This window comes from Theropithecus gelada, chromosome 8 (assembly GCF_003255815.1).
Source record: "Theropithecus gelada isolate Dixy chromosome 8, Tgel_1.0, whole genome shotgun sequence".
NCBI classification, from domain to species: Eukaryota; Metazoa; Chordata; class Mammalia; order Primates; family Cercopithecidae; genus Theropithecus; species Theropithecus gelada.
The window spans coordinates 105,697,130-105,724,779 of record NC_037676.1 but is presented as its reverse complement, the minus strand read 5'-3'; the positions used below and the strand labels follow the sequence as shown (position 1 = coordinate 105,724,779).

Below are 27,650 nucleotides of genomic sequence, written 5' to 3'. Positions count from 1 at the left end.
TACCAAGGACTTGGGCATCCTTGGATTTTGGCATCCATTGTAGGTCTTGAAATCAATCTCCCACAGATACAGAGTGATGACTGTATTCTTAACACATTCTTTTCTTTGGATTTTAAAATCTCTTCTTTACTTACAATTTCCTAAAATTTGGATTTATACATATTTATAATAAAGTTTACTAAGTTGATGATTAAAAAAAACCTATGTCACACAGCTATTTAGGATTTAGTGAGATTGAAAATTATTTACCAAAATTAGGCCACAGTTCCAATGCTGAAAGGAACTTTTAATATCTTAACTTGACCCAAATTAGATTATTATTTATAAAAGTTATATAAATGCAGGCTGATTGTTTTGAAAGAGTCAAAAAGCCAAATATAAGCACTAGAAATAAATTCAGCTGTAAAAAATTGACATCATTATTCTAAATGTTATGTGGAATCATAGGAAGAAACATTGCAATCATTATTCAAAGTAATATTAAAGATAACATAAGAGATGGTTTGGTCTTAAATGTCAATTTGAAGGTACAGTGTCTACAATAATGGATCAGAGAGAAAGAAAGTGTATCTGTAATAAAAACAAGAAAAAATGAGTTGCAAATACTGTATTCTACAATGAAAGAAGAATGCAGATTAAGGATAAAACAGATAGTCTTATCAACTAGGCCACCTTTAGGGATCATTTTTCAGGGTAGCTAAAAGGAATAACAATAAAGCTCTACACATATAACTAAAATGTCTGCAATTAATCTAGTACCAGCACTTTTATTTGTAGAGTTCTCAAATCAAAAGTAACAAATAATTATACATCAGGATTGTTAGGAATACCAATTATTTTACAACTGCCACTACATGTTTCTTCTTCTCTGACACAATTGGCACAGATCCAGGCTTGCTGTGTTTAATACGATTCACTTCCCTAGAAATAAAATAAACAAAATATAAGCAAGTTTATGAGAATTCATCTTAAAAGTTTCTCAGAAAAATCAAAGCATTTTCTTTCACTAGAAAAACATCTATTTAAAAAAATAATTTCACAACGACAATAGGTGAAAGGAAGTTAGTACCAAAAAATCAACTTTACTTATTTAATTGCTTCTTATCCTATTTACCTAACAGGGTCCTTTACTAAGTCTAAAAACCTGCCACAGTTAATACAATTTCTAAAAGTGATTCTACCACAACATCTACCCAAAGACAGAGAAATAATAGCCATTTGTATATTCTAAATGAAAAATAAAGACCTCTTAGAATTTCATGCATGACTTTAAGTATTTCAAAGAAAAGAATATTTCACAGGGGAAATGGTGGTAGTGGCAGTAGCTCTGCTCTATATCCAAAATGATAGATGTCATGTTATAATAAAGTATATTAGAAAACTTTTACTTAAGAGCTCTACTATAGATTAATTCTTTAACTTGGAAGTACACAAAATCTCTGAATTCCAGCTACATCAGAAATTATTTTTAAAACATTATTTACAATAATTTTTTAATATGAGCAAGTGTTTTCTTATTTTGGTAATTCATTTTCCTTGTTTGTCCTTTAAACATAATTCTCAAAAACAGGTAATGGAAATTATCCCATTCTCAGATAGTCATTGCTTCCCTTTATTGGGAAAAGGAAAAAGAAATGGCCTTCTGGGCCGGGCGTGGTGGCTCACACCTGTAATCCCAGCACTTTGGGAGGCTGAGGTGGGCGATCACGAGGTCAGGAGATTGAGACCATTTTGGCTAACATGGTGAAACCCCGTCTCTACTAAAAATACAAAAAATTAACAGGGCATCGTGGCGGGTGCCTGTAGTCCCAACTACTCAGGAGGCTGAGACAGGAGAATGGCATGAACCCGGGAGGCGGAGCTTGCAGTGAACTTAGATTGTGCCACTGCACTCCAGAGTGAGACTCCGTCTCAAAAAAAAAAAAAGGCCTTCTGTAGAAGTCTTCAAACACATCACTAATGTACCATTAAATAACAGCACATAAACTACTCCCTTGAATGGCAGTTGTTTGTTTTCGGTGAGATTAGAGCAGAAGTCAGAAAAGGGTAATAGATAGAGTCAAATGCCTCAAAACATACTTTCGTCGACGAGCTTCTTTCATGATGCGCTGTTCCTGAATCTGGCTGTAGATAGATTTTGGTAGATGTCGATGACGAGCTATACGTTTTATATGAGGATAATGCTGAAATTTCTCCTTCAATTTCTGGTTATAATCTTTGGCTGCTTTTTCTCGTGATGTAAGCTGAAAATACACATTTTAGTATCTTAATGAACAGTGTGTTGTTTTGCTTCAGTATAAAGAAACTAGAAAGCACCCTTTTCCCCCAAACCTAAACTTTTATGATATGCAACCAAAATTGCCAATGTACTTCTACACTTTACAAGGTTATATTAGTAACACTAGCTCTGCAAGCACTGAATTTCCTTTTAGGCAACACACTCGCCATGTAGAATAGATGCCACCCAGTAGAAAGCAGCAGTGCTGAAGGAGTAGGGCCGTGTGGATCACTGAGTTGAACCTTCCCTAGGCATCAATAACATAGAAAAGCACCTAAATCACTCACTGAAAATTCTGGGGGTGGGTAGGGAGGTGAGTTAAACATAGTGAAACAGAGAAGTAAAAATAGGTATCCAATTCCATAAGAACTAGCCTTTGTTTAACAAATGTTAAGGATGATATAATTTAGAGGAACATTTAATGATGGACCTAGGCACAATGCAATACTTATCAATCATTAAACTTAAAACAGAATTGCCTCTGATATTCCTATCAGGGCTAAGTAGGAAATAATTCACACTTACTCTTTACTTCTTAAACTTAGTATTTATTTCTAATATAAACACTTTGTATGTTTCTTATAGAAAATATGGGACATTTAGAAAAACATCAAGAACAAAACAAAATCAACCATAATCCCCTATCCTGGAGGTAACTAGCCAGTGATAACACCTGCTATTTTTTCATGGAATCTTTTTTAAAGTCTGAAGCTTTCTGTATTTATTAAACATTCCATTGTGTCTTTGATATTAAAAGATCTCCCAGGGACTTGCAGCCTTTGAGTTGCTGGATGACTATTTCTCTAACAAAAGAGATACAAGCTCTTAAGTTCTGAGCTTCTAGTTCCTGCATCTTCTGTCCCTACCTCAAGCAAAACACAAAATACCAATAAGACTCCATATTATCAAACATCTGAATTAATAAAGGTATTCTGAAGGTCTTAAATGTCAATTTGAATGTACAGTGTCTCCAATAGATCAGAATGAAACAAATAATTATCAATACAACCTTGTCCATTTATTGCTAACTTATTTTTTTATCACAGCTATGTCAATTTGATCAAAATACCCAAAAATACCAAAAAGTAAATTTTCACAATGTAATATCTAATAAAATTAGAAATCAGCTTTATGACAAAGAAAATGAATTCTCTTACCACACCCAATTTTTCAGAAGCATTAGCTTTCCAAAGGCGAATGTTCATTTCATCAGATCCACACATAATATACTTGCTGTCGGAAGTCCATTTTACACAGATAACATGCTGCATTCTCTTTGTGTGATATACCTCCCTATAGAAAAGGAACTAAGTTAAAACCCTTTGGATTTTGGTACAGATTTTCTTTGAGTAACCACTGCCTATTAAGTATCAGGATATCATTTCTGAGTCCTATAGGAGTATAAAATAAAAATTCAAATTATTGTCAATGCATTTTTATTGAACCCAACTAATAACGTTCTGTGTTAAGTGCTGGGGTATTAAACAAATCTCCGCTCTCAGAGACCTTACTATCTAGTAAGAGAAATAAATATGAACAAACTAAGCAAAATCAGATGTACAGAAAAGTTCACAGAATAAAAGCATAAAATGCAAACAAAATATGATGTTCAACTGAGGTAACTTTGTAACAATAAGAAAGGACTTGATCTTAAAAGGCCTCTTCCCCGTATCAAATCAATTCAGGTCAACACACTTTTTTTCTCCCTTCATTTTACTGAAAAAGAAAGAAATGCAATGGTCTTCAAAGAGTACCTCCTGATATGCTGAATCTAATGCCAGAATTTTGTTTTGGTTAAATTGTTTAAAAAGCTTAATTAATTAGACCAGCCTGGCCAACATGGTGAAATCCTGTCTCTACTAAAATTACAAAAATTAGCTGGGTGTGGTGGCACACACCTGTAATCCCAGCTAGTCGGGAGGCTGAGGCAGGAGAATCACTTGAACCTGGGAGGTAGAGGTTGTAGTGGGCCAAGTTCATGACACTGTACTCCAGCCTGGATGACAGAGTGAAATTCTGTCTCAAAAAAAAAAAAAAAAAAAAAAACCTTAATTAAAGTGAGTTGATGATTTACATGTGTGAAAAGAAAGGGAGGGCTACAGAAGTGTCTGATAAGTTGAGGTAGGAATCATTTAATAAGTGGAGATGTCAAATACCTATTAGGAAAGGCTGTGAAATATGCTAGCTAAATTCACAGGTGATACTATATTAGTAAGTGTTAAGAAGGGTATTAAAAAGCAAGTAAAATACAAGGTCAGAAAAAGTAAGATGAAACTTCTGGATAAATAAAATTTCTGTGTCTGGATTAAATTATTCAAAATGCAGAGTATATAAACAGGAAGGAAACAGGCTCAATAAACTATGCACAGTAAAAGAAAACTCAAAACAGAATGACTAAATCAAATATTCATACCTATAAAAAATATCTCTAAAGTAGGCAAGGTGTGGTGGCTCACACCTGTAATCTCAGTGCTTTGGTAAGAGGATTACTTGAGCCCAGGAGTTTAAGACTAGCCTGCGTAACATAGAGAGACCCCATACCTACTAAAGATAAATTTTAAAAATTAGCTAGGTGTGGTGCTGCTCAGGAGTCTGAGGTAGGAGGATCACTTGAGCCCAGAAGACAGGGGCTGTAGTGAGCCGTGTGGCATCACTGCACTCTAGCCTGGGTGACAGAGCCAGATTCCGTCTCAAAAAAAAAAAAAAATCTCTCAACCATACTCACAAAACTAGTCTTTTACACTGTTTCTGATAGGTATGTTTTAAGCACTTTGATAAACCATAAGAAATTTATTTTTAAAAGATGATTAAAAAGAATGTCCTATTAAAATGAAAACTAGATGATAGACTGCTTTTTCTTCTCCCCCTCAATGCTCTGCTTTTGAAGACTCATTTCTTGTAATCTCCATATACCTAAGAACCCTTTTTTCCAAAGCAGTATAATGCATTTGAAGTAGGGAAATTCAATCAGGCTTCCATAACCATTAAACATAATCTGTTCATGCAGTAGACTGGTCAAATCCAATGGTTATTAGTCACTTAAGTAACTGAGAATCCTCCTCAATGGTAAACTATGCTGAGTTCTTAACTTCTAGATATGTTTATGTCTGCATATATTATAAGTTTATTAAGCTCACCAAAAGTTCTACTATTAGGGGCCGGGCACGGTGGCTCCAACCTGTAATTCCAGCACTTTGGGAGGCCGAGACGGGCGGATCACGAGGTCAGCAGATTGAGACCATCCTGGCTAACATGGTGAAACCCCGTCTCTACTAAAAAAACACAAAAAACTAGCCGGGAGAGGTGGCGGGCGCCTGTAGTCCCAGCTACTCGGGAGGCTGAGGCAGGAGAATGGCGTAAACCTGGGAGGCGGAGCTTGCAGTGAGCTGAGATCCGGCCACTGCACTCGGGCCTGGGCAACAGAGCCAGACTCCATCTCAAAAAAAAAAAAAAAAAAAAAAAGGTTCTACTATTAGGAGACAAATACATTTTTAAAGGCTTAAATTTTTTATATACACAGTCACACTAATTTTTCCATGTGAACACTATTAATTTACTTGTTTGTTCAGTAAATACTGAATGAACTTCCAACAAAAGCCTACTTTCAAATACTGACTTAACTGTAGTTTTAAAAAATTTACTCAAAATTTATTTTAAAAATATTATGCTTTAGCCATTTTAAGGTCTTTTAAAGGAAAATATTTTTTAAATACAGATTATTCATCCAAGCACGAGTTATTTGATGTTTATAATGATAGGAAACAAACCACAGAAACAAATTAGAACTGGCTTTCCAGCAGATAAAGGCAAAGGTCAGAGGGAACACCATTTATATCTAAACACAACAGGACGTTAACACATATTAAGACTGTGATTACAAAACCTCCAAACGACATCAGGAGACAATTCCTTGGAAATGAAATAGAAGAACCCTTTTATACAATTTTGGAATAACATGAGCTTTCTAGCTAGACCTACATTCAGCTGTCCATGCTAGCTTTGGAATAATTCAGCCTGAACTCAGCTGCTGGCCCTTTGGAATCATAGGTCTGTTTTTTTCTTTGGTCTCTACTCATTCTTTGCGTCTACTTATGTATCATGTTGGAAAAATATTATCCTACTACCTTTGGAAGTTGTGGTGCCAAGAAATGATGGAGGACCATATTCTCTTGATTCTCAACATTTTCCAGAGGTGTGAGAAAAATGAAAGCTATTAGTCTTGCCTTGGGCCTAAATGAATAATCCCAAAAAACCCCTCATGACAATTAGGAGAATATCAAGGCAGCGACAAAGGAAGCAATAGTCACATAGGAACACATAGCAGAAGCTCTACAACAGAAATGATGAAATGAAGATCAAAGTCATCAAAACACTCCTGTCAGTACGCTTCTAACTGAAGCACCTTCAAAATCAGATGAACAGTGATAATGACAATTATCTGCTGACAATGACGATACATGGTTTAGAAATTCATATGGCTTCCTCAAATTACAGTGGAAAAAGACACAAATATCACAAGTAAAACAGCAAAGAGTTAGATAAGTAGATTGGCTATGACCATAATCATCCAATTATCGTAATTTTTTGAGAAAAATTATTTCCATTTATTTGGATTTATTTTATGCATGCTTCTAGGAACACATCTAAAGCATTACTAAGGAACAATGGGAATGTGTGTAACAGCTCTTTGTAAACCATAATTCACTACACAGGGGGCTGTATCTGTACAGGACTTAAAGTCAGTCTATGAAGCGAAAACTAGAGAACAAAATTCCCCTTGCAAACTCTTTAAAATGCCATCATTTTCTGGTAAACTACCTCTATACAAAAATATGATACAATAGATGTATAAATAGAGACTGTATTTAATAACATATAGTATGTAGTAAAGGGCCAAACTATACAAAACACAATACAAATATTAAATATTAGAATCACACTCAAGGTGCTTACAGAATGAGACACACACACGAGACTATGGGACAGCTGAGTATTCAAATCTCCTACCTCTCATCAACCAAGCCATACACCTACTAAAGTAAAATCGAGGAGGATGGTCTTGACAATTTAAACTTACTTTTATTTCTTTTTTAATTTTTGGTTTGGTGTACAGAGTTGGATTTGACTAAGCAAAAAGTAACAAATGTATTATTACTAATTTTTCTTAAACTGTATTGGAGCAAAAAACTTTATTAAACTTCAGGTACCCTCTCAGAAAAGATAAATAATAATCAGGACAAAGAAAAATGAAACAAAAATAGTCATATGACATTTTGGTCAATGATAGACTGCATACATGACAGTGGTCCATTAAGATTATAATACTGGATTTTTACTGTACTTTGTCTATGTTTATATATGTTTACATAAACAAATACCAATGTGTTACAACTGCCCACAGTATTCAGCACAGTAACATACTGAACAGATTTGTAGTCTAGGAGCAACAGGCTACACCATATGACCACACAGCCTTAGGTGTGCAACAGGTTATACCGTCCAGTTTTGTTTAAGTGCACTCTATGATGTTCACACAATGATGAAATCGCCCAACAACTCATTTCTCAGAATGTATCCCCATTGCTGTGACCTAAGAATATAAATGGTTTACTGGTAGGCACATACCTGCTTCGACTTTTGTCTACAGGAAAGATTCGAATCGATTTATCGAAACTAGCAGACACAAACTCCTTCCCAGTGGGAGAGTAATCCACATCAAGCACTGCAGATACATGATCCATATGGACCATTACAGGAGTGTCCAGTGCACGCATATCAAAAGTATATAAGCTGTAAAAGAATTTTAAAATATTTGACACATTATTTCTAGAAAGATGCCATATGCAGTACTAAAAGATACCAGTGAAAACAAGACCCATATGCAAAACAATGCACATCTAAACAAAAAGCTCAATGCTGTACACAAGCAGGTGAGGGATAAGGAAAAATTTCAGCAGTTTTTATGATGCCTTAAGACTCCACTTACATATACACCGACACATTTTCCTCCTTATAAATCTCATTGTAGAAAATGTGGAAATTTCAAAAAAGTACACAGAACAAAAATTACCTTTAATTCTGCTACCCAGAGGCCAGTTATTTAGTGCAGCATAATTTTTTAAAAAACCTTTTCACCATACTATTTAAATGCATACTTTTAATGAAATTGAAATACTATGTAAAGCTCTATATTCTGATATTTCATGTAGCATATTAATGAGCATTACCCATGTTATTAAACAATCTTTGAAAATATTTTAATGGCTGTATATATAAGTTCAAATAATTTATTTCCCTATATATTTTTATTATACTTGAAGTTCTAGGGTACATGTGCACAACGTGCAGGTCTGTTACATATGTATACATGTGCCACGTTGGTGTGCTGCACCCATTAACTCATCATTTACATTAGGTGTATCTCCTAATGCTATCCCTCCCCCCTCCCCCCACCCCACAACAGGCCCCGGTGTGTGATGTTCCCCTTCCTGTGTCCAAGTGTTCTCATTGTTCAATTCCCACCTATGAGTGAGAACATGTGGTGTTTGGTTTTCTGTCCTTGCGATATTTCCCTATATTTTAATAGTTTCCAACGTTTTATTATAAATAATGCTTAATAAAATCCCAACGTTTGGATTTTTTGCTGTATTACTCGTCTTTTATTGCCTTTAACTGGAAGATGTCACTTAATTTCAAAACATCAATAAAGATTAAAAAAAAAAAAGCTTCAATTACTGTGGTTTGGTATTGCTAGTTAATGAGAGTCTAATTGAGCTTCTTTTATTATTTTAAGACACCAGGGTCTTGTTCTGTTGGCCAGGCTGGAGTGCAGTGGCCCAATCACAACTCACTGCAACCTCAAACTCCTGGACTAAACCTATTTTTAGCAGAAAGTCATAAAAGATGCTTTTAGTTGGCACCACTAAAACATCATACAATAAATCCTTTTATGAGCTAATACTACTTTTTTGCTTTCAAATCTATATAGTGGAACATAAAACAATACAGAAAATCTAAAGTTCAATCCACCAACAACCTTCTGCCTTGTTAAAAAAACATGTATTAAGAATCTATCAAAGGCATAACACTATAATAAATGCTTTGTGGAAAAAAAAGAGAAGACACTCTTTCCTCCCTGGGAGATTAATCTCCCTGCTTTAATATCTTAAAAAGGGGATAACGTGCATGTCCCACCTACCTTATATGGATACTGAAAAGATAACCATAATTTTTCTTCCGTCTGACTGAATAGTGACAGCTGATGACTACATGAGTATCAGCTACCTGATACTCACTGCAATACAAACATTGCAGGCAGATATTTTCATTTCCATTAAAACATGTATGCTTCAGTCATTATTTATAAGATCTACATCAAACATCAGCCAACTTCTTCTGTAAAGGGCCAAATGGCAAACATTTTCAGGCAAGTGGGCCATAAGGTCTCTGCTGCAACTATTCAACTCAGGCATTATAGCACAAAAGCAGCCATATCAAATATATAAATACGTGGGTGTGACCATATTCCAACAAACCTTTATAAAAACAGGCAACAGAAAGGATTTGGTCCACTAGTTGTTTACTGTCCTTGGTCTACATCATTCTAAATACTGACAAAATAAATACTTTTCTAAGAAGTTCTTCTCCAATTTGGAAAACTTTTTAAAGCTAAACAAATGAGTTTTCAAACTTTATAGGTATACCTACCTAGTGGTATATATTTTATTAGTACGACTTATACAATTAAGCCATTCCTGATAGAAATACACAAGTTTTTAAAAGAGGGAAACTTACTTATAATCTTCATTTGCTGCTGTAAAAATGAAAGCTTCCATAGGGTTCCAACAGATTGTATTTGTTCTCATATCTAAGATAACCTGAGAAAGGAAACATATACTATCCCATTACTATGAAATTAATTACCTCTAAAATGGATAAATTTCCCACTTCCTTTCGTTTTTTTCCCCCACTGATTTAAGCAAATATTTCATAAACACCTATTATGTGTAAAGTACTCAGCTCAGTGCAATGGGAAGAGAAAGCAATCAGTAATTGCTTCTTAAATACACAGGCATAGTAGTAAATATAAAAGCAGAAATGATTAACTCCCAGTCCCCTAATCTCAAACAACTTATAGTTTAGTCAGAAAAATGTGACACATAATAAAAGTTAAAATATAAACAATAAAGTAACAAATGACTAAGTATCAAATTAGGGGCAAAATTAATGGTGAGCTTAGGGTTAACATAGAGAACTGTTTCTAAAGACAAGTATGATTTGAACTGACCTGTAAAGGATCAGTAATTCAGTGCTTCTCAATGGGAACACTATTGGCATTTTGAGCAGGATTATCTTTTGTTGTGTATTGACTATCCACTGTAGGATGTTTTGTCACTCAGGGACCTCCCACTAAATGTCCCTCTTGCATTCCCAGAACTGTACCTGGTAGGGGACTACAACCCCTGATTAAGAACTACTACATTTATGAGAGAAAGGATAAAAGAAACACTGATAGACTAGTCGAGCAAAGAAGCAATACAAAGTAGCAGTGTTTAACAATCCCTACATCTGTCAAAGTGACCTACATGTAACAAACTCCAATTCCATGTTACCTTACTGACTAAAAGAAATAAATGAGTTGCAAATTAGAACCAGATTTCAGAGCACCTTGAAAGCCAGGCTACATTTTCTTCAACCTAAAATTAATGGAGCTCCATTAAAAACTGAGAATGTGCAAAGCAGGAGGCAATAATAACGAAAAATAAACTAAATTAAAAAAAAAAAAACAGAATGAGTGTTAGGTAGGTGGGAGGGGGCAGAAATGACCGTTTATTAAACTAGTACCTCATGTCAGCATTCTGCTAAATGCTTAAAGTATCATGTTTTATTCTTGGCAAAGTGCTGTGAGATAGTTATTAATACCACCACTTTACAGGAGAAACACAGATTAGGTTAACTTGCTTAACGTCTAAGACCAAAGTTCGTACAGGATCTTCCCATTAAATCACATGAATGAGTGAAATGATATAAGTGGTACTTTGGAAAGATTTATCATATTTATCTATTTCAAACTTCAATGAATGTACTCTCCTAGTATCTCCAGTTTATTACCTGTTGTAAAAATGATTTAGGAATAACAAAAGCAAGTATTAAAGCATTTCTTTTGTATGTGGACTATGAAAACAGACTTGTGGCATCTGAATGATGTCCAGCCCTGTCACTCAAAATTCTAGTACCTGAAATAAACTTTACACCCTTTTACTTACAATGGCACTCCTTTCCTTACTTATAGACAGTAGGCCTGTCTCCCGCTTGAGAGTTAGCTTAAGGTTGTATTATTAGCTTTGATATCTAAGTCCTGAAATTACTACTTTAGAATTGTTAGGAAATCTGTTACTTTGAACAGGATAGTGCTTGCCTAAATGTCAAACTAGTATTGATCAGCATGTAACTGAACAAAAAAAAAGCTGGTTATGTGAATGAGTTCTAAAACTTTCTGGAATAAAATACTGTATATGTCATATGATAATCATGGGGCTTGAATTTTATTGAATATTATTTGAATATTATTACATGGTTAAGTAATGGGATGCAATACCCTTAAGAACTTTCAATTCAGTAAGTATTAATTAGAGGCCTAAAATGTACTGGCATCATGGAAGACACAAGGATGATGGCTAGGATACAATACCTAGTAGAAATTTAAGAGTCTCTAAAAAGCAATGAGGAGCTGAAAGAACATGGCTATCATCATGGAGAGTTCTAAGAACAACTGTATAAAAAATTTTTTTAATTCTGAGAAAATATTTGCTCCATATTTTTAGTCACTCTATTTACAGAGGAATATATAATACCAACTGTATGAAGCAAAAGTCAAAACTGAAACTCACCTTTTTCAAAGGAGTAGCTTGCCTCATATCGTACAGTACTATATTCCTGTCAGATGCACAACTTCCCAAGAGAAAAGTCTAAAAACAAGTAAAACAATCACCAGTTAAAAGCCAGACCTGGCAGCAAACCACATCCATTCAGTAAACAAATTATTTAATTGCCCTTAATATTTATGTTAAAAAACAAAGTCAACTTTAAGAGGGTACAATAAATTATCCATAATCTCAGCAACTTAAACCAAGTATTTTCATTGTAAAATCCCCATGCTTGTATTTTATTTTATTTATTTATTTATTTAGAGACAGAGTCTTGCTCTGTCACCCAGGCTGGAGTGCAGTGGCACAATCTTGGCTCACTGCAACCTCTACCTCCCAGGTTCAAGCAATTCTCATGCCTCAGCCTCTGGAGTAGCTGGGATTACAGGGGTGCGCCACCACAATGGGCTAATATTTTGTATTTTTAGTAGACACAGGGTTTCACCATGTTGCCCAGGCTGGTATGGAACTCCTGACCTAACGTGATCCACCTGCCTCAGCCTCCCCAAGTGCTGGGATTACAGGCATGAGCCACCGTGCCCGGCCCCCATGCATGTATTTTAGACGTCAGGGATGATAACGTACAGATATTACTATGTTCTAATTTGTAATAAAATGTATTTTACTTATCCACTCTTCAACTTAAGACTTGTTTCCTGTTTTTTACTGTTATAAGTAATACTTCAATAAACATTTCCCCCCCCATATTTATCTCTTTTGAATTATTTCCTTAGGATAAAATTTCACGAATGACATTACTGAATCAAAAGGTATGAACAACTTTATAGCTTTTGATATTTAGGGCTAATTATTTTCCAAAGAGCTGTACCAGTATACACTACAATGTGGGATACGTCCATTTTAATGCAACTGGGCAGCACTGGGTAGTGTCATTTAAAAGTTACTATCTGTATGACAGTATTTCCTAGCTGTATAAATTTATTGTTTTATTAGTAGTTAAATGTTCCTTTATGTTTAACTCTCTATAAATTAGGCCTGTCTTTTGTCCAACTGTTTGAAGATTTTTCTAATTATTTTATTTTATTTATTTATTATTTTTTTTTTTTTGAGACGCAGTCTCGCTCTGTCGCCCAGGCTGGAGTGCAGTGGCCGGATCTCAGCTCACTGCAAGCTCCGCCTCCCGGGTTCCCGCCATTCTCCTGCCTCAGCCTCCCGTGTAGCTGGGACTACAGGCGCCCGCCACCTCTCCCGGCTAGTTTTTTGTGTTTTTTTAGTAGAGACAGGGCTTCACCATGTTAGCCAGGATGGTCTCAATCTGCTGACCTTGTGATCCACCCGTCTTGGCCTCCCAAAGTGCTGGGATTACAGGCTTGAGCCACCGCGCCCGGCCTAATTATTTCATTTGTAAGTCAATTAAAAATGTGCATGGTACTTACATAACCCCTTGGCATTAAGTAAAAGTAAGCCCTTTATCATCCAGTGGATCCCTGAAACCCTCTCTCTGTAGCATCATTCCTCCTCACTCATGGTTCCTGACACTCACAACTATTGGCTTCTGCCTACAATTACTTCCTATTGCAAGTATGGGGGCTGCAAGAAGAGCTATTTACTAAATAGTTGCATGGCCAGCTAACTCCTCCTACTGTCTGTACACAGTTCAAATAACACATCATAAAGCTAATGTTATGATCATGATTTCCTCTCAGTTCTTTCTGAAAGTCTGCTATCTTAATGGCTGCTTTTCGGAGACTTCCCTAGTGAGGTCCCTCAACCTTTCTTGGCTTGTTATGTCAATGTCACCTCAGGGTCTGACCAGGTTCCATTTCTAAAAAGAAAGACTTTGAACAAAGCAAAACAATCTACCTAGACCAAATGCCAACTTTCACACTGTAAAACGTGCCAATGATCAGCATAAACTTTTGGCTTTACCAGAATTCTACGCTTCAATATTTTTAGAGAAAATTAATTATTAATGATTAGAGGAGACAAATACAAATACACTCCATTTGTTCACAGCAACATGCCCTTTCCATTAAATTTAAAATAGGGTAAGAGACATGCACACCATTTATTTTTACCAGTAAGTTCACAAGGTTAATAGTAATTAAAAAAAAAAAAAAAAAAAAAAAAACAGCTGAACAAATACAGCTGTTATACAGGCAAGTTTGAAAAACACGGTCACTAGGTCATCCCTAATAATTATGATTTTAGAATTGGTGATCAGCTCTTCTGATACAGATGTTCACCAAAACAGAGAAGCAAAAGGCTTTTTTGTTCCTCTAAATAGTAAGAAACAGTGTCTGTTTGGGTTTTGTTTGTGTGTGTTTTCTTTTTTTTTTTAGTAAGTAATACCATCACCATCTTCAATTTGGAGAGCACTTTTAAAAAATGCTCATATGTCCCAGCACTTTGGGAGGCCGAGACGGGTGGATCACGAGGTCAGGAGATCAAGACCATCCTGGCGAACACGGTGAAACCCCGTCTCTACTAAAAAATACAAAAAACTAGCCGGGCGAGATGGCGGGCGCCTGTAATCCCAGCTACTCGGGAGGCTGAGGCAGGAGAATGGCGTGGACCTGGGGGGCGGAGCTTGCAGTGAGCTGAGATCTGGCCACTGCACTCCAGCCTGGGCGGCAGAGCGAGACTCCGTCTCAAAAAAAAAAAAAAAAAAAATGCTCATATGTTATCAACTTTTACAGCTGGTCCTGCTCTGCAAGGGTAGCTGCCTTTCCATGCATGCCATTTCTCTCTTCTACAACCAAGGGGAACATAAGGAAGGAAGACGGAGGATAGAATGAGAAAGATGTAACAGAGACAGATACTCCAGACCACGCATCAGAAAACTTTTTCTGTAAATGGACAGAGAGTAAGTATTTTAGGTTTTGTGGGCCATATGGTCTCTGTGGCAATTACTCAACTCTGCCATCATAGCACAAAAGCAGCTACCGACAATATGTACGCAAGAGAACATGGCCGTCTTCTAGTAGAGCTCTATTTACAAAAACAGGCAGCGGGGCCACATGTGGCTCACAGACTAGTTTGCCAACCTATTCTAGACCTGTAGCCTCTCTAGAAAGTGTGTGTGTGTGAGCATGTGGTAGTTGCAGGAAGAGTGTCCTCTGACTTCTCAGCAATTCCTCAAGGCCAAGCTCACATCGCACTGCAGCATCTCATTTTCCAGTACATCATACAAACAACTTTTATACCTATTTTGACTCAACCTTACTTCCTATCCTTTATCAGGTTGAGTCTTTAAGAGCATACACTTGCATATTAGGATTTTTCTCTCATACTACCTAAAATGGTAGCCTCACAATAACTGCTAAAATTGGCTTATATATGCTGTGATTGCCTTTTCTTTCAGCAGGAAAAAAGTATCCCTACTGAGTATTTTGGACAATCAGTTCATCTACTGTTATGTATTAAGAAAAAGTTCAGAGAAAGATCTGGAGTCCAAGGGCTAGCTTAGCCTTCAGGACAGCCTCCATTCCTAAATTCAGACCTAAACAGACAATATGTAGTGGCCAATCTCCAACTCTTCCCTTAGGCCTGGAGGAACTGGGAATCACAATTCAGACTTCTCAGCAAAGAAAAATATAACTATAACTAATTACCATGCAGTTCAACAATAATCACAAATGTTTTTATGAAGCATTGGTACCTTACCAACTACAAATAGACAAAATGATGTCCAATGCTCCTTCTTCTGACCGCCAAGCGGGGTAGAAAAATTAACATTTTCCTAAATGTAAAATGACATAATCTATGGCACGTGAGGTTGAAGGCATGAGTAAAACTAAAGTTAAAACAGGACTATATTTACTTGGATTTTACCCCAATGGGGAAATGCACACACCACTCCTCTAACAATGCTTAACTTTAGTATCTGGGACTAAACTGCTGGGAAACATGTTGGGATTTGAGGAAAGGTATCAGAACTCATATACAATCAGGAAAATTGACAAAATGCCAAAACACCATTAAAATTCAGACGTTTCTATCATACATTCAAAAGTTTCCTAAACAGAACTGAAATTATTAAGCAATAATAAGGAAACAAAAAGCAAAACATACTTTAAAAAAACACATTACCTCAACTGGGTTAAATTTAACACTACTTATACTGTCAAATCCCCAGGTCATTGAACATATGGGATTAGTTCTTTGTTCATCCCAAATGTCTACTTGCTGTCCACATGTGGCAAAAACAGCTTCTTTCCAGTGATGATCAATCCCAGTATAGACTGTCTTTAAAAGCAAAAAGATTGTTATGAAGAGGATTGTTTTCATTACCAATTCAAATCTGCAGAATAATATTTTAAACATATTTATCTACACTATCTTTTTTTGAGAAAAGTCCTGTTCACAAGGAAACTTCTTTGAAGTCCTTACTTAAAGGAGGAAACAATACCATAAAGAGACAAGACATTTTAAGAATGAAACCAATTTTGTTTTAGAAATTACTAACGTGTTTCCAACTACAAATTATCTCTACCTCATACTCATACCCCATTCCCCTATCCCTTTAAGAACATTTAGAACTTCTTGAAACCTAAAGCAGAACCTATATATTATATACTAACTATAATATTGAAATGACAAAGTGATTTTTAAAATGTATATTTAAAGATTAAATCTAATTTTGGAATTGTTAGGTGAATATAAAAATGTAAACATTATAAAACATGGATAGGCCAAATGTTCTAAATTATTCTTAAGATAAAACTAAACCATCCATCATCTGATTTGCAGAATACTTTGGTAGAAACATTAATAAGATTTATACATGATGCATAATACTATTAAATTTCTTCATTTCCTAAAGGAGTCTTTCAACTAAGAAATTCTGAGTTTTGTGTAAGATCTATGATGATATAAACCGGACAAGCTGAAGCATTTTCTGAACGTCTATCTTTTTCTCCATGGTCTTGCTATAGGAAATGTTTCATTGTATTCTCTAGCTAAAAACAGAAATCAAACTCTACTACAACGAATACCAAAAAAAAAAACTGTTAAAATTCTTTAGCATCAAAGGACCTTAGCTGCATTAAATATTGCGTAAATGGGTCAACAATTACAGCCTGAAGTCTTTCGTTTCTTATTTGCATCTTCTTCCCCATCTTTGGAAATTATAACTATAAAATAGTTTTAAATAAAAGAATTTTAATAAGCAAGCTATTAGTCAATTTACTTTTGTACCTTTCCTAATATCGTATGTAATGGCTCTTCCTCCTCTCCATAGCCTGGCCCATCCATTTTCCACTGCTTCACAGTTTTGTCATCACCAACCTAGAAATATATGTTTTATTATGATGATGATAATGAACAAGTTATAAATTAAAACTTGCCAACACATATATCAAATTATAACTATCTTGTTTAAAAAAGATAACATACCATATCATTCCAGTATACTTATTGATGCATTTATATCCCACCTTGTTTTAGTAGAGATTTGTGACAAATATATAAAGTACATAAAACTAAAAATATAATGAGTAGAGCAAAAGAAAAACAAGAACAGGGGCAAAGTTAGTTCATGCATATTATGATAAACATGGCATTTCAACTTAGAGAAAAAATGGATTATAAAAAATGGTATTATAATATCAGGTTAGTCATTTTAAAAATTGAGCCAATTTGATGCCTACATGAAAATAAAATTCCAGGTAGTTTTAAATGTAAAAAATAAAATGAAAAACATGAAAATACTAGAGAGAAGGCATTGTTATAATACTGAAGTAGATAAAGTCCTTTTCTGCATGAACTGCAGATACTAAGTCAGTGGTTTTCAAACTGAACTTTGGGCCTCTGGAGGACCCTGAGAACCTTTCAGGGTCCACACGGTCAAAACTATTTTCATAATGTTAGTAAAGACATAGTTTGTCTTTTCACTGTGCTGACAGCTGCATAAATAGTAAAAAAGCAACAGTGAGCTGAACTGTTGGCACGTTAGCCCAAATCAAGGCAAAGCAACCAACTATGGTAATTTAGACATGGGTATTTGGCAGACATGTTCAAGCTATCAGGTGAAACAGACTACAAAACAGAACATATAATATAGTTTGAGGTTGAAAACAAAATCATAAATGTGGTACTATATAACTACATATATACCAAACTGCTAGTTTTAACTTAAAATCTTACATTTATATATTAGATACAATCTATATCCACTTTTTGATAAAAACATTAACAAAGATATATTTATCTATGGGAAGAATATGAATGTAGCTCTTTCCTTGCAGCAAATTCAAAAAGGAAAACACTTCTTGCAAAACACTTTACAGTGCCCATGAGATGAGAACAGATAAGTGATCAGGAAAGGTTTTGGTACGAAGATTACACAGGGATGTCTTTTGTTGAGGATGCCAATGAACAGAATCCTTAACAACATCCTTGTAATAGACAAAAAGTATTTAATAGGGCTACATCTCATTAACAACTCTGAATCTGAGCCACTGGCACTATAAACTCAATTCTAGAAACCTGATTCTACCGGGAGAATGTAAGATGTAATCTAGGTACCAGGTCTTGACTGACCTGGCTTGACCCAAAGAGACATTTTAGCACCTACAGAACACAGGGTAAACTGTGTCCCCGAGCATCCCATTCCTAAAGACAGCATCCCTCCATCAAGTTTCTGATAGTGTCTGCAAGCTCAAGACTGAATTTCCTTGTAAATGACCAAGATGTTCTGCAGTCTATTGAGTACAAACCTCAGCAGACCACCAATTCTGGGAAAGGTTTTCTCATTTTATAGAAATGAGTAGCCAAACAAGAACATGTGCCTGGCTACAACAACATCTCATCTCCAGGCTGGTTATGCTGAAGAAGGAACTGTTGGTATCATAAATTGGGATATCTTAGTGAAGTTCATGTAATAAAAGTTTATGTTTTGCAACACTGTGTACTAAATTTTTTAAAAACATTCTTAAAGTTGTACTAGCAAGTAGTCTTCACGTGTCTTATCTTTGACAAAGCACACATTACTCAAAAATATCTTTATGGCTGGGCGCGGTGGCTCACACCTGTAATCCCAGCACTTTCAGAGGCCAAGGCGGGTGGATCACTAGGTCACGAGATCGAGACCATCATGGCTAACAGTGAAATGCCGTCTCTACTAAAAATACAAAAAAAAAAAAAAAAAAAAAGGAAAAATTAGCCAGGAGTGGTGGTGGGAGCCTGTAGTCCCAGCTACTGGGGAGACTGAAGCAAGAGAACGACATGAACCCGGGAGGCAGAGCTTGCAGTGAGCAGAGATCGTGCCATCGCACTCCAACCTAGGCAACAGAGGGAGAGAGACTTCATCTCAAAAAAACAACAAAAAAATCTTTTTGAAAAAGGGAGAAACAATGAACTGAGCATGGTGACTCATGCCTGTAATCCCAACACTTTTTGGGAGGCTGAGACAGGCTTGAGCCCAGGAGTTCAACACCAGCCTGGACAATATAGCAAGATCCTGTCACTTTAAAAAAATAAAGTGGGGGAAATAAGTGGTGAATATGAAACATTTTCAGTCTTTATTCATTTCTTAAAATGTTTTTATCTAATTTACCAATAAAAGTTATATATATTTATGATGTACAACATTGTGTTTTGATATATGTAGGCACTATGGAATGGCTAAACCAAGCTAATTAACATATCTATTACCTCACATACTTATTGTTTTGTGGTGAGAACATTTAATTCACTTTCATAGCAGTTGTCAAGACAGCATATTGTTATTAACTATAATCACCATGTTGTACACTTTCTATCCATTTGAAATTTTGTCTTTTGACCAACATCTCCCCAATCTCCCTCCCTCAAAGCCCCTAGTAATGACCATTTTACTCCATTTCTATGAGTTTGGCTTTTTTAGATTCCACACAAGTGAGATCACGTGATATTTGTCTTATTTAACTCAGCATCATGTCCTCCAGGTTCATTCATGTATGCTGCAAGTGACAGGATTTCCTTCTTTCTGAAGGCTGAATAGTATTCCTGTGTGCGCGTGTGTGTACTTTTTTAAAAAATGCATACATCCACTGCTGGACACTTCAGGTTGATTCCATATCCTGGGTATTGTGAATAATGCTGCAAATGAGCCTTTATTCATTGTAAGCATTAAAATAAATAAATAAAAAATACACTAAGTCTTCTGGCTGAGTTATTAATCAATATATCCAAAAGAATAACCAAGTGTAAGAAGCCTTAGTTGCCATCCATTCCCACTTGCCAGCCAATTCCTTGCACAACATTGGGCTTGCAGAGTCAGGCAGCTTATCTGCACCCCTCTAGTGAAAAGTAACTGAATGCTTTGCAAGGAAGCCTATTCTGCTTTTTGACAGCAAGTAAGTTTTTACACCAAAACCAAATCTTTTAACATTAACACCTATTTCCAGTGCCCTCTATGGAGCAACAAATTAGTCTGTTTTCTTTTTCACATGACAATCTTTGAAATTGTAGCTATCAGGTTTCCCAGAAGTCATCTTTTCCCTTTATTATTCTCTTGTAAGCTGGCTTCTGCACCCAGCCAACCTAGAGTGCAACCTACACTTTATAACTCAGTTCAACCTGCTTTTTAAAAAGTCACCAGTAAATCAAGAATAAGGAAGATCTATTTGACTGATTAGTGCATGAGTATACAAAAACTGTTGTATAGGTAGGTCAAAACACTTAGAAAGACATACACCAAACTAACAGTGTTAGAAGTGAAAGACTAAAATTACACGATCTTAACTTTCTATTTTTTACATCTCTACATTCCTAAAATGTTTTTCCCAGTCTTTATTTCTCATTATTCTTTATAGTAGTTCACACAACTGACTATTCCTTCCTCCTAGGACACTATGCTCATTCAGATTCTTTGAGCTCTCTGGATACTCTCAGAGTTTTCCCACTTCCCAGAGGTGGGCATTCCCCAAGGCTACACCCTTGACATCTTTGTATTTCTATATTTTCCTCTTCATTTCCTCCCAATGACGCCGTACTATGGCTTCAATGAATAATTCTGTATTGATGATGACAAGTTCAGCTCTGACCTCCCTCCTGAGCTCCAGACCTGATGACACACATCTTCACTTGAACAGCCCATGAGCGGCCCAGTTTGTCACATCATATCCTTCCCAATGCCACCCTTCCAAACTTCCTAATGCTCCTCAGCAACAGGAACCAACCTCTTCCCAGGCACCTCTCAGTTGTCAAACCTTTCAATCCTCCAAAGTGTTTCTAAATCCAACCACTGATTTCTAGTTTTCAGTCTCCATAATAAGGTAGCCTCTTATTATTGCCTACCAAACTATTAAAATGGCTTTCAAACTGATCACTAACTGCTGTCAAATTATTTAACTCAAAGCACAACTCAGATTTTGTCGTTCCCCTTGTTAAAAAAGACCTCCAATGAACTTGAACTGGTATTTGTACACCAATGGTCATGGCAACACTATTCACAATAGCCAAAAGGTGGAAACAAATCAAATGCTCATTGATGAATGAACGGATAAAGAAAATGTGACATATACAATGGAATGTTATTTAGCCATAAAAAGAAAGGAAATTCTGACATGTACTACACCATGGATAAACCTTGAAAACAATTATGTTAAGTAAAAAAAGCCAGACACAAAAGGCTTATTCCACATACACAAAATGGTATAATTCTTTAAAATATGTTTCTATTTATATGAGGTACCCAGAATAGTCAAAATCACCAGAGGCAAACTGGTTACCAGGGGTTGGGGACTGAGGGGAAAAGGGAGTTATTGTTTAATGACTCTAGTTTCAGCTGGGGAAGATGAAAAAGTTCTGAAGACGGATGGTGGTGAGGGTTGCACAGTGGTGTGAATGTACCGGATGCCACCAAACTGTGTATTTAAAAACAGATAGTAAATTTTACGTTCCGGATATTTTGCCACACACAGGCATAAAACTTCAATGATTCCTTACTACCTGACTAACAAAAGTACAAAATACTCATCTTAGCACCAAAAATCCTCCAGAGTAAGCCAAACTCTTTCTAGACTCACCTCTCATTAATTCCACTTTTGTGGTAAATTGAGTATTAGTTTAATCATGTTACGTTATGGGGAAGGCTGAATTACATAAAGAAAACTAGTAAGTTTCAAGGTTTAATAAGCTATTTTGCATTGTGAAACTCCAAAAGGGCCTAGGAACAAATAAATGAACTTGAAAAAAATGTATTCAATTAAATTATTCTTACCTATGTCGATCAAATTGAATGACTTAATGGTGTCATACTTACAGTGAAAAAAGAAGTCCCACAAAAGCGAGTACATATTCCTCGTACAAAGCCTTCATGTGCTTGTATTGTACGGATACAATTCCGCTGAGTCAGGTTCCAAATTCTAACCTATGATAAAGCATACTAGGAAATTTCAGTGAACTATAAATGTAAAATGTTCAGGATAAATTCAACATTGACAAGGCTACAAATCACTCTACTGGGGAGCTAAAACAAAAATCCTTTGGATTAAAACAATGCAATGCATATGGATAAGTATATCGACGAGCAAAAAATACAATCTGGCAAATACTCTGTTGATTCCAGTTTAAAGTGTTGCAAAACCTTTTCACTTGCCATAGTAGGAAATTAGGTGTTGACAACATCTTCTGTGAAAACACTCACACTTAAATACTTTAATTATAAAAATGATTTAATTTACTATCAAATTGATCCTTAAACTACTGCATTTATACTTTCTTAGGTTTAAAGAAAAAAATACAAAACTTAGTATTCCTAACAAAATTTAGTCTTGAGAAGTAAATTGAAATCCAATAAAGTAAAACCTACAGTAACTAAAAACTAAAGGAAAAAACATTTGTAATATAACTACTTTTAGTTGAAAATATCAACATTTAGAGTGACACTTGCCTCTCCATCGCATGCCCCAGAAAGGACAGTAGCCAGGTTCTTTGGATGCTTTGCCAAGCAATTGACTCCATCACGGTGACCATCCAGAGACGCAAGGAATGGTTTTGCAAATACTCGTTCCAGTTTGGTAGCATTTAAAGCTCTTACATATTCTCGTGGGACCTCAAAAGGATGTAAAGTAGGATCATAGTTTCTCGGAACTGAAATAAGAATGATTCTTTTTGGTAATTCACACTTAATATTTCCTACTGTCTTCCTCAGCTAATCACTCTGTTATTCAATAAGCATTTAGTTAGTGACACTGTTCTATACCTAACACTAAGAATACAAAAGTAGAAAACCTGCTGTTCAGAAATCTTTCTGAAATTACTGGAAAATCATGGGATGCATACATCTTGCAAAACAATTAGACCCTAGATATCTATACATGCAGCCTTTCCCTTTTATATGTCCTAGTACACTCTTCAACTGGGTGGTAAGTGTTCACTGTCAGGGCTTCCAATACACTTTTCATTTGTATTTCCTTATGCCTAGCACAGTTCCTGGGACAAAACATGTGCATGATGTTTGCTCAACAGAACTCTAAGCTTCCTGTGGGGCAGGGAACATTATTAATCTCTGGTGCTAAATACTGTGCTGATAGACACATGAAGTTGTGATTATGATGATACTACACAGCTATTCTTTACTGAGCACTTTCTATGTTTGTTTACTTACTTAAAAAAGACTCACATAAGAGTTCACCAGGTGCCAGGCACTGTTCCAAAAACCTTAATCATTTATTTTCCACAGCATCCTATGTGTTAAGTTCTATTACTATCTCACACTTTATTGATGGGAAAACTGAGGCACAAAGAGGTTAACTAACCTGAATATGACATGATGGAGACAGGATTCAAACCAAGGCAGTATGGCTCCAGAATCTATGTTTTAACTGTCCTGATATGCTGCTAAACACATTGTCTGGGTTAATAATCATGCTTAGGGCCAGGCGTGGTGGCTCACACCTGTAATCCCAGTACTTTCGGAGGCCGGGGTGGGCAGATCATGAGGTCAGGAGATCGAGACCATCCTGGCTAACACAGTGAAATCCCATCTCTACTAAAAATACAAAAAGTTAGCCGGCGGGAGGGTGGTACGTGCCTGTAGTCCCAGCTACTCGGGAGGCTGAGGCAAAAGAATCGCTTGAACCTGGGAGGTGGAGGTTGCAGTGAGCCAAAATCGCGCCACTGCACTCCAGCCCGGCTGACAGAGTGTGACTTCATCTCAAAAAACAAAACAAAACAAAACAAAACTCTCTCTCTATATATATATATATATATAATTATGCTTAGTAATTTTAAGCTCGTATGTCTAAAAAACTCAATGTGTAAAAAGTAAATGCATCTTCTTACCCCATGACTTCACCCTGCTGTTTCTTTCTGACTCCCTGGTAATGGTATTATACCTAACATTCAACAAAGCTCTAACCTAGGTCATTCTTATGTATTCCATCTTCCATATTCCCTACTACCAAAACTCCAAGTTCTACTCATCATCTCTTTGCAACATTTATCCATCTTTCCCTTTAACTATTTCTAGTAACTTAGTTTTGTTTTTTTTGTTTTTTTTGAGATGCAGTATCACTCTGTCACCCAAGCTGGAGTGCAGTGGTGTGACTATAGTCTACTGCAGTCTCAACCTCCAGAGCTTAAGTGATCCACCTACCTTAGCCTCTCACCTCAGCCTCCCAAGTAGCTTGGACCTGAAGCATGCACCACCATGCCTCATTAATCTTTAAATTTTTTGTAGAGATGGGGGTCTCTCGAACTCCCGGACTCAAGTGATCCTCCCACCTTTGCCTCCCAAAAAGTGTTGGGTTTATGAGTGTGAGCCACTGCATCCCCAGGCAGTTTGGGTCTTCATTACCCTATACTTGGGCTACTGTAATATCATCCCTACTTGATTTGGTGGCAATTTACACTATTATCAGATGTCATCGTCACTCCTACGCTTAAAACTTCCAGAGGCTCCCTATATAGCAGTCTTCAAACTTTTTGTGTGCCCCATCAATAACAGAGTTTTTGAGCAGATCCCTTCTGCTCAACATATGTGTATGTTAATGAAGGCATGTAATTAAAGATTTTTATTTTTTGAGACGGAGTCTCGCTCTGTCGCCCAGGCTAGAGTGCAGTGGCGCCATCTCGGCTCACTGCAAGCTCCGCCCCGCCGATTCACGCCATTCTGCTGCCTCAGCCTCCGAGTCTCTGGGACTACAGGCGCCCGCCGCCACGTCCGGCTAATTTTTTTGTATTTTTAGTAGAGACAGGGTTTCACCGTGTTAGCCAGGATGGTCTGGATCTCCTGACCTTGTGATGTGCCCGTCTCAGCCTCCCAAAGTGCTGGGATTACAGGCGTGAGCCACCGCGCCGGGCCAAAAAGGTGTTTTTGTTTGTTTGTTTGTTTTAAAGAAAAATCTTGATTTAACACCGTAATAGATTTAAAGGTTCTAATTTCAGCTTAATTCAATGTTTGGTTTTAATGGCTACTATTATAAAAAAAAATTCAGGCAGTACTCACTTTCGCACAGTACTGTATTAACTGGATGACATGCATACTGGAATCAATTATCCACTTTGCAAAGTTTCGTGGTTAACAGATGTGATTTCAATCACTGTAAACCTCTCAAAGAGTGGGATTGGTTCAGTTAATATGGTACTGTGCAAATTGCAGAATGCCGCCTGTACTTCACAAAGACAAGCATACTCAAAATGATAATGTCCATAGTTGGCTACATTTATTTAATATATTTAATTTTCAGTCTCATCTATCAGTTTTGCAAAGATTATTTTTGAAGTCTAGAAAATTTCCATCTACTCTGATGTCAGCAGCTGTTCCTACAACTAAAATTAGCATTTTAATAATTTCAACAAAGTTTTAAACCCCAACAAGATAGGTCATTTTGTTTCTAAATCTCTTCACGTAGGCAAAAACGAATCTTTATAGATGGAGAAACGGACATTTATAAAGCCACTATTATGCGCTAGGTGCTGTCTAAACACAGTGCATACACGAACATGATTCTTCCCCTTTTTGGACGCTAAGTCTGATGGGAAAGACTATTAACCAAAATAATAATCATGAGACAATGTGATAAACACTGTGATGAAGAGACAGAATCATAGAACACGGGTGCTGAAAGGGTCGGGGCTCATGCAGGAGGTAAGTAGGAACATATTATTGTTCAGTGAAAGTTTTCCAGAGAAAGTGGCTAAACTGGGTAAGGGTGTGTGCCACAGGAAGCCTTAAAAAAGATGACTGAAATGCACTGAGATTGGCAAGAGTGAATACTAAACCACTTGTGGGAAACGTAGTGACTGACAAAAGTGACAAGGAAGGTGGGACCAGAAATTCAAGGACTGGGAATGATGACAAATCTAATTTATATTTTAGAAACATTACTGCCTTGTGACAAACTGTAAACATCTTTTGAGCAAAGACTTCTTAGCAATGCTGACACACATGTTGATAATATCTACTACTCAAAATAGTGAAATACTGTTCTCGCCTCATCTCATCTCGCTTACTCCTCCCTCATTCAAACTCTAATGACACAGCCTTTCTTTCTATACCTTAGGTTCATTCCTGCCTGAAGACCTTTGCTCCTGCTATTCTCTTTACTTAGAACAATCTGCTTATGCATGGTTGGTCCCTTGTCATTTAGGTATCACAAGGTACAGTTTATAAATAGTTAGCAGTCAATAGGGGAACAGACCAGAAAGATTAAATTAATTTCATTTTAACCATTCTTTCATCAAACGTCTTAAGGGATGGTAAGAGAAAACTGAAAACTGATGCTTTTAAATTCATCTTTGTCTCTTCCAACATGCAGAACTAATGTGAAGTAGTAAAGTGGCAAGAGCAGTAGGAAGATTTTTAAAAGCCTGTTTAACTCTCAGCCCTTCAACCCACGAGTTTGGCTCTTTCAAGTCCACTTTTCAGTAATAGGAACCTGAAGACAATCCTAGAGCAGCAGCTGGAATCTTTCTCCACTATAGACAACTATTTCCCACTCACCACTAGAGGAAATTCTTAGAAAAAGGACTTTAACAGACTTTACTTGCTATCCAGTTCCGCAGCGACTCTGTAAGCACAAAGTTTGCCTTAGCGAAAGGGAACTTGGGAAGAACCAGCCTGGAGTGCCAGCCTCCCCCGGCTTTACTCCGCGAAAGCCGAGGCTAGACCCAAGGACTCGCGGAAAGCGTCCTTTTCTCCCTACCAACTTATCTTACCTCTCTGTAAGTCCAACTTGGTGTCGCGGACATAATTGTCCGGATTCCGGCTCAGCATCTTCACCTTCATCTTGCTTGCTCCTACGGCCGGACTCCACGGTCTCTCCGGTACGAGTTCCGCCCACCGCCGCCTACTCCCACATGCGACTTCCGCTTTCTCCAGACTACTTCCAGTCACGTGACCCGCGGAGCGGAGGCCGGCTGGCTCAACTGGATCCTGCGGCGCTCCGTAGTTTTGCCGGCAAACGTTAGCAAGGGGCGGTTCTTGCTGTGCAGTGTCTTCCGCGTCCGTGCGCTGGCGCATTTGTGGGCGAGGCAGGGCGGAGACTCGGCCG

General features: G+C 36.8%; 1 protein-coding gene across 1 annotated transcript; it reads right to left on the bottom strand.

The window, feature by feature from the left end:
• Window positions 1–738: 738 nt before the first annotated feature.
• Window positions 739–27,619, bottom strand: DCAF13 (DDB1 and CUL4 associated factor 13). The gene is made up of 11 exons (XM_025395385.1): window positions 27,316–27,619; window positions 23,045–23,244; window positions 22,415–22,522; window positions 17,365–17,454; window positions 16,258–16,413; window positions 12,169–12,246; window positions 10,073–10,155; window positions 7,904–8,068; window positions 3,436–3,571; window positions 2,080–2,243; window positions 739–921 (listed from the first exon to the last, which is right to left on the bottom strand). The coding sequence occupies exons 1-11, from the start codon at window positions 27,617–27,619 to the stop codon at window positions 834–836; spliced, it is 1,572 nt and encodes a 523-aa protein (XP_025251170.1). The 3' UTR covers window positions 739–833.
• Window positions 27,620–27,650: the final 31 nt, after the last annotated feature.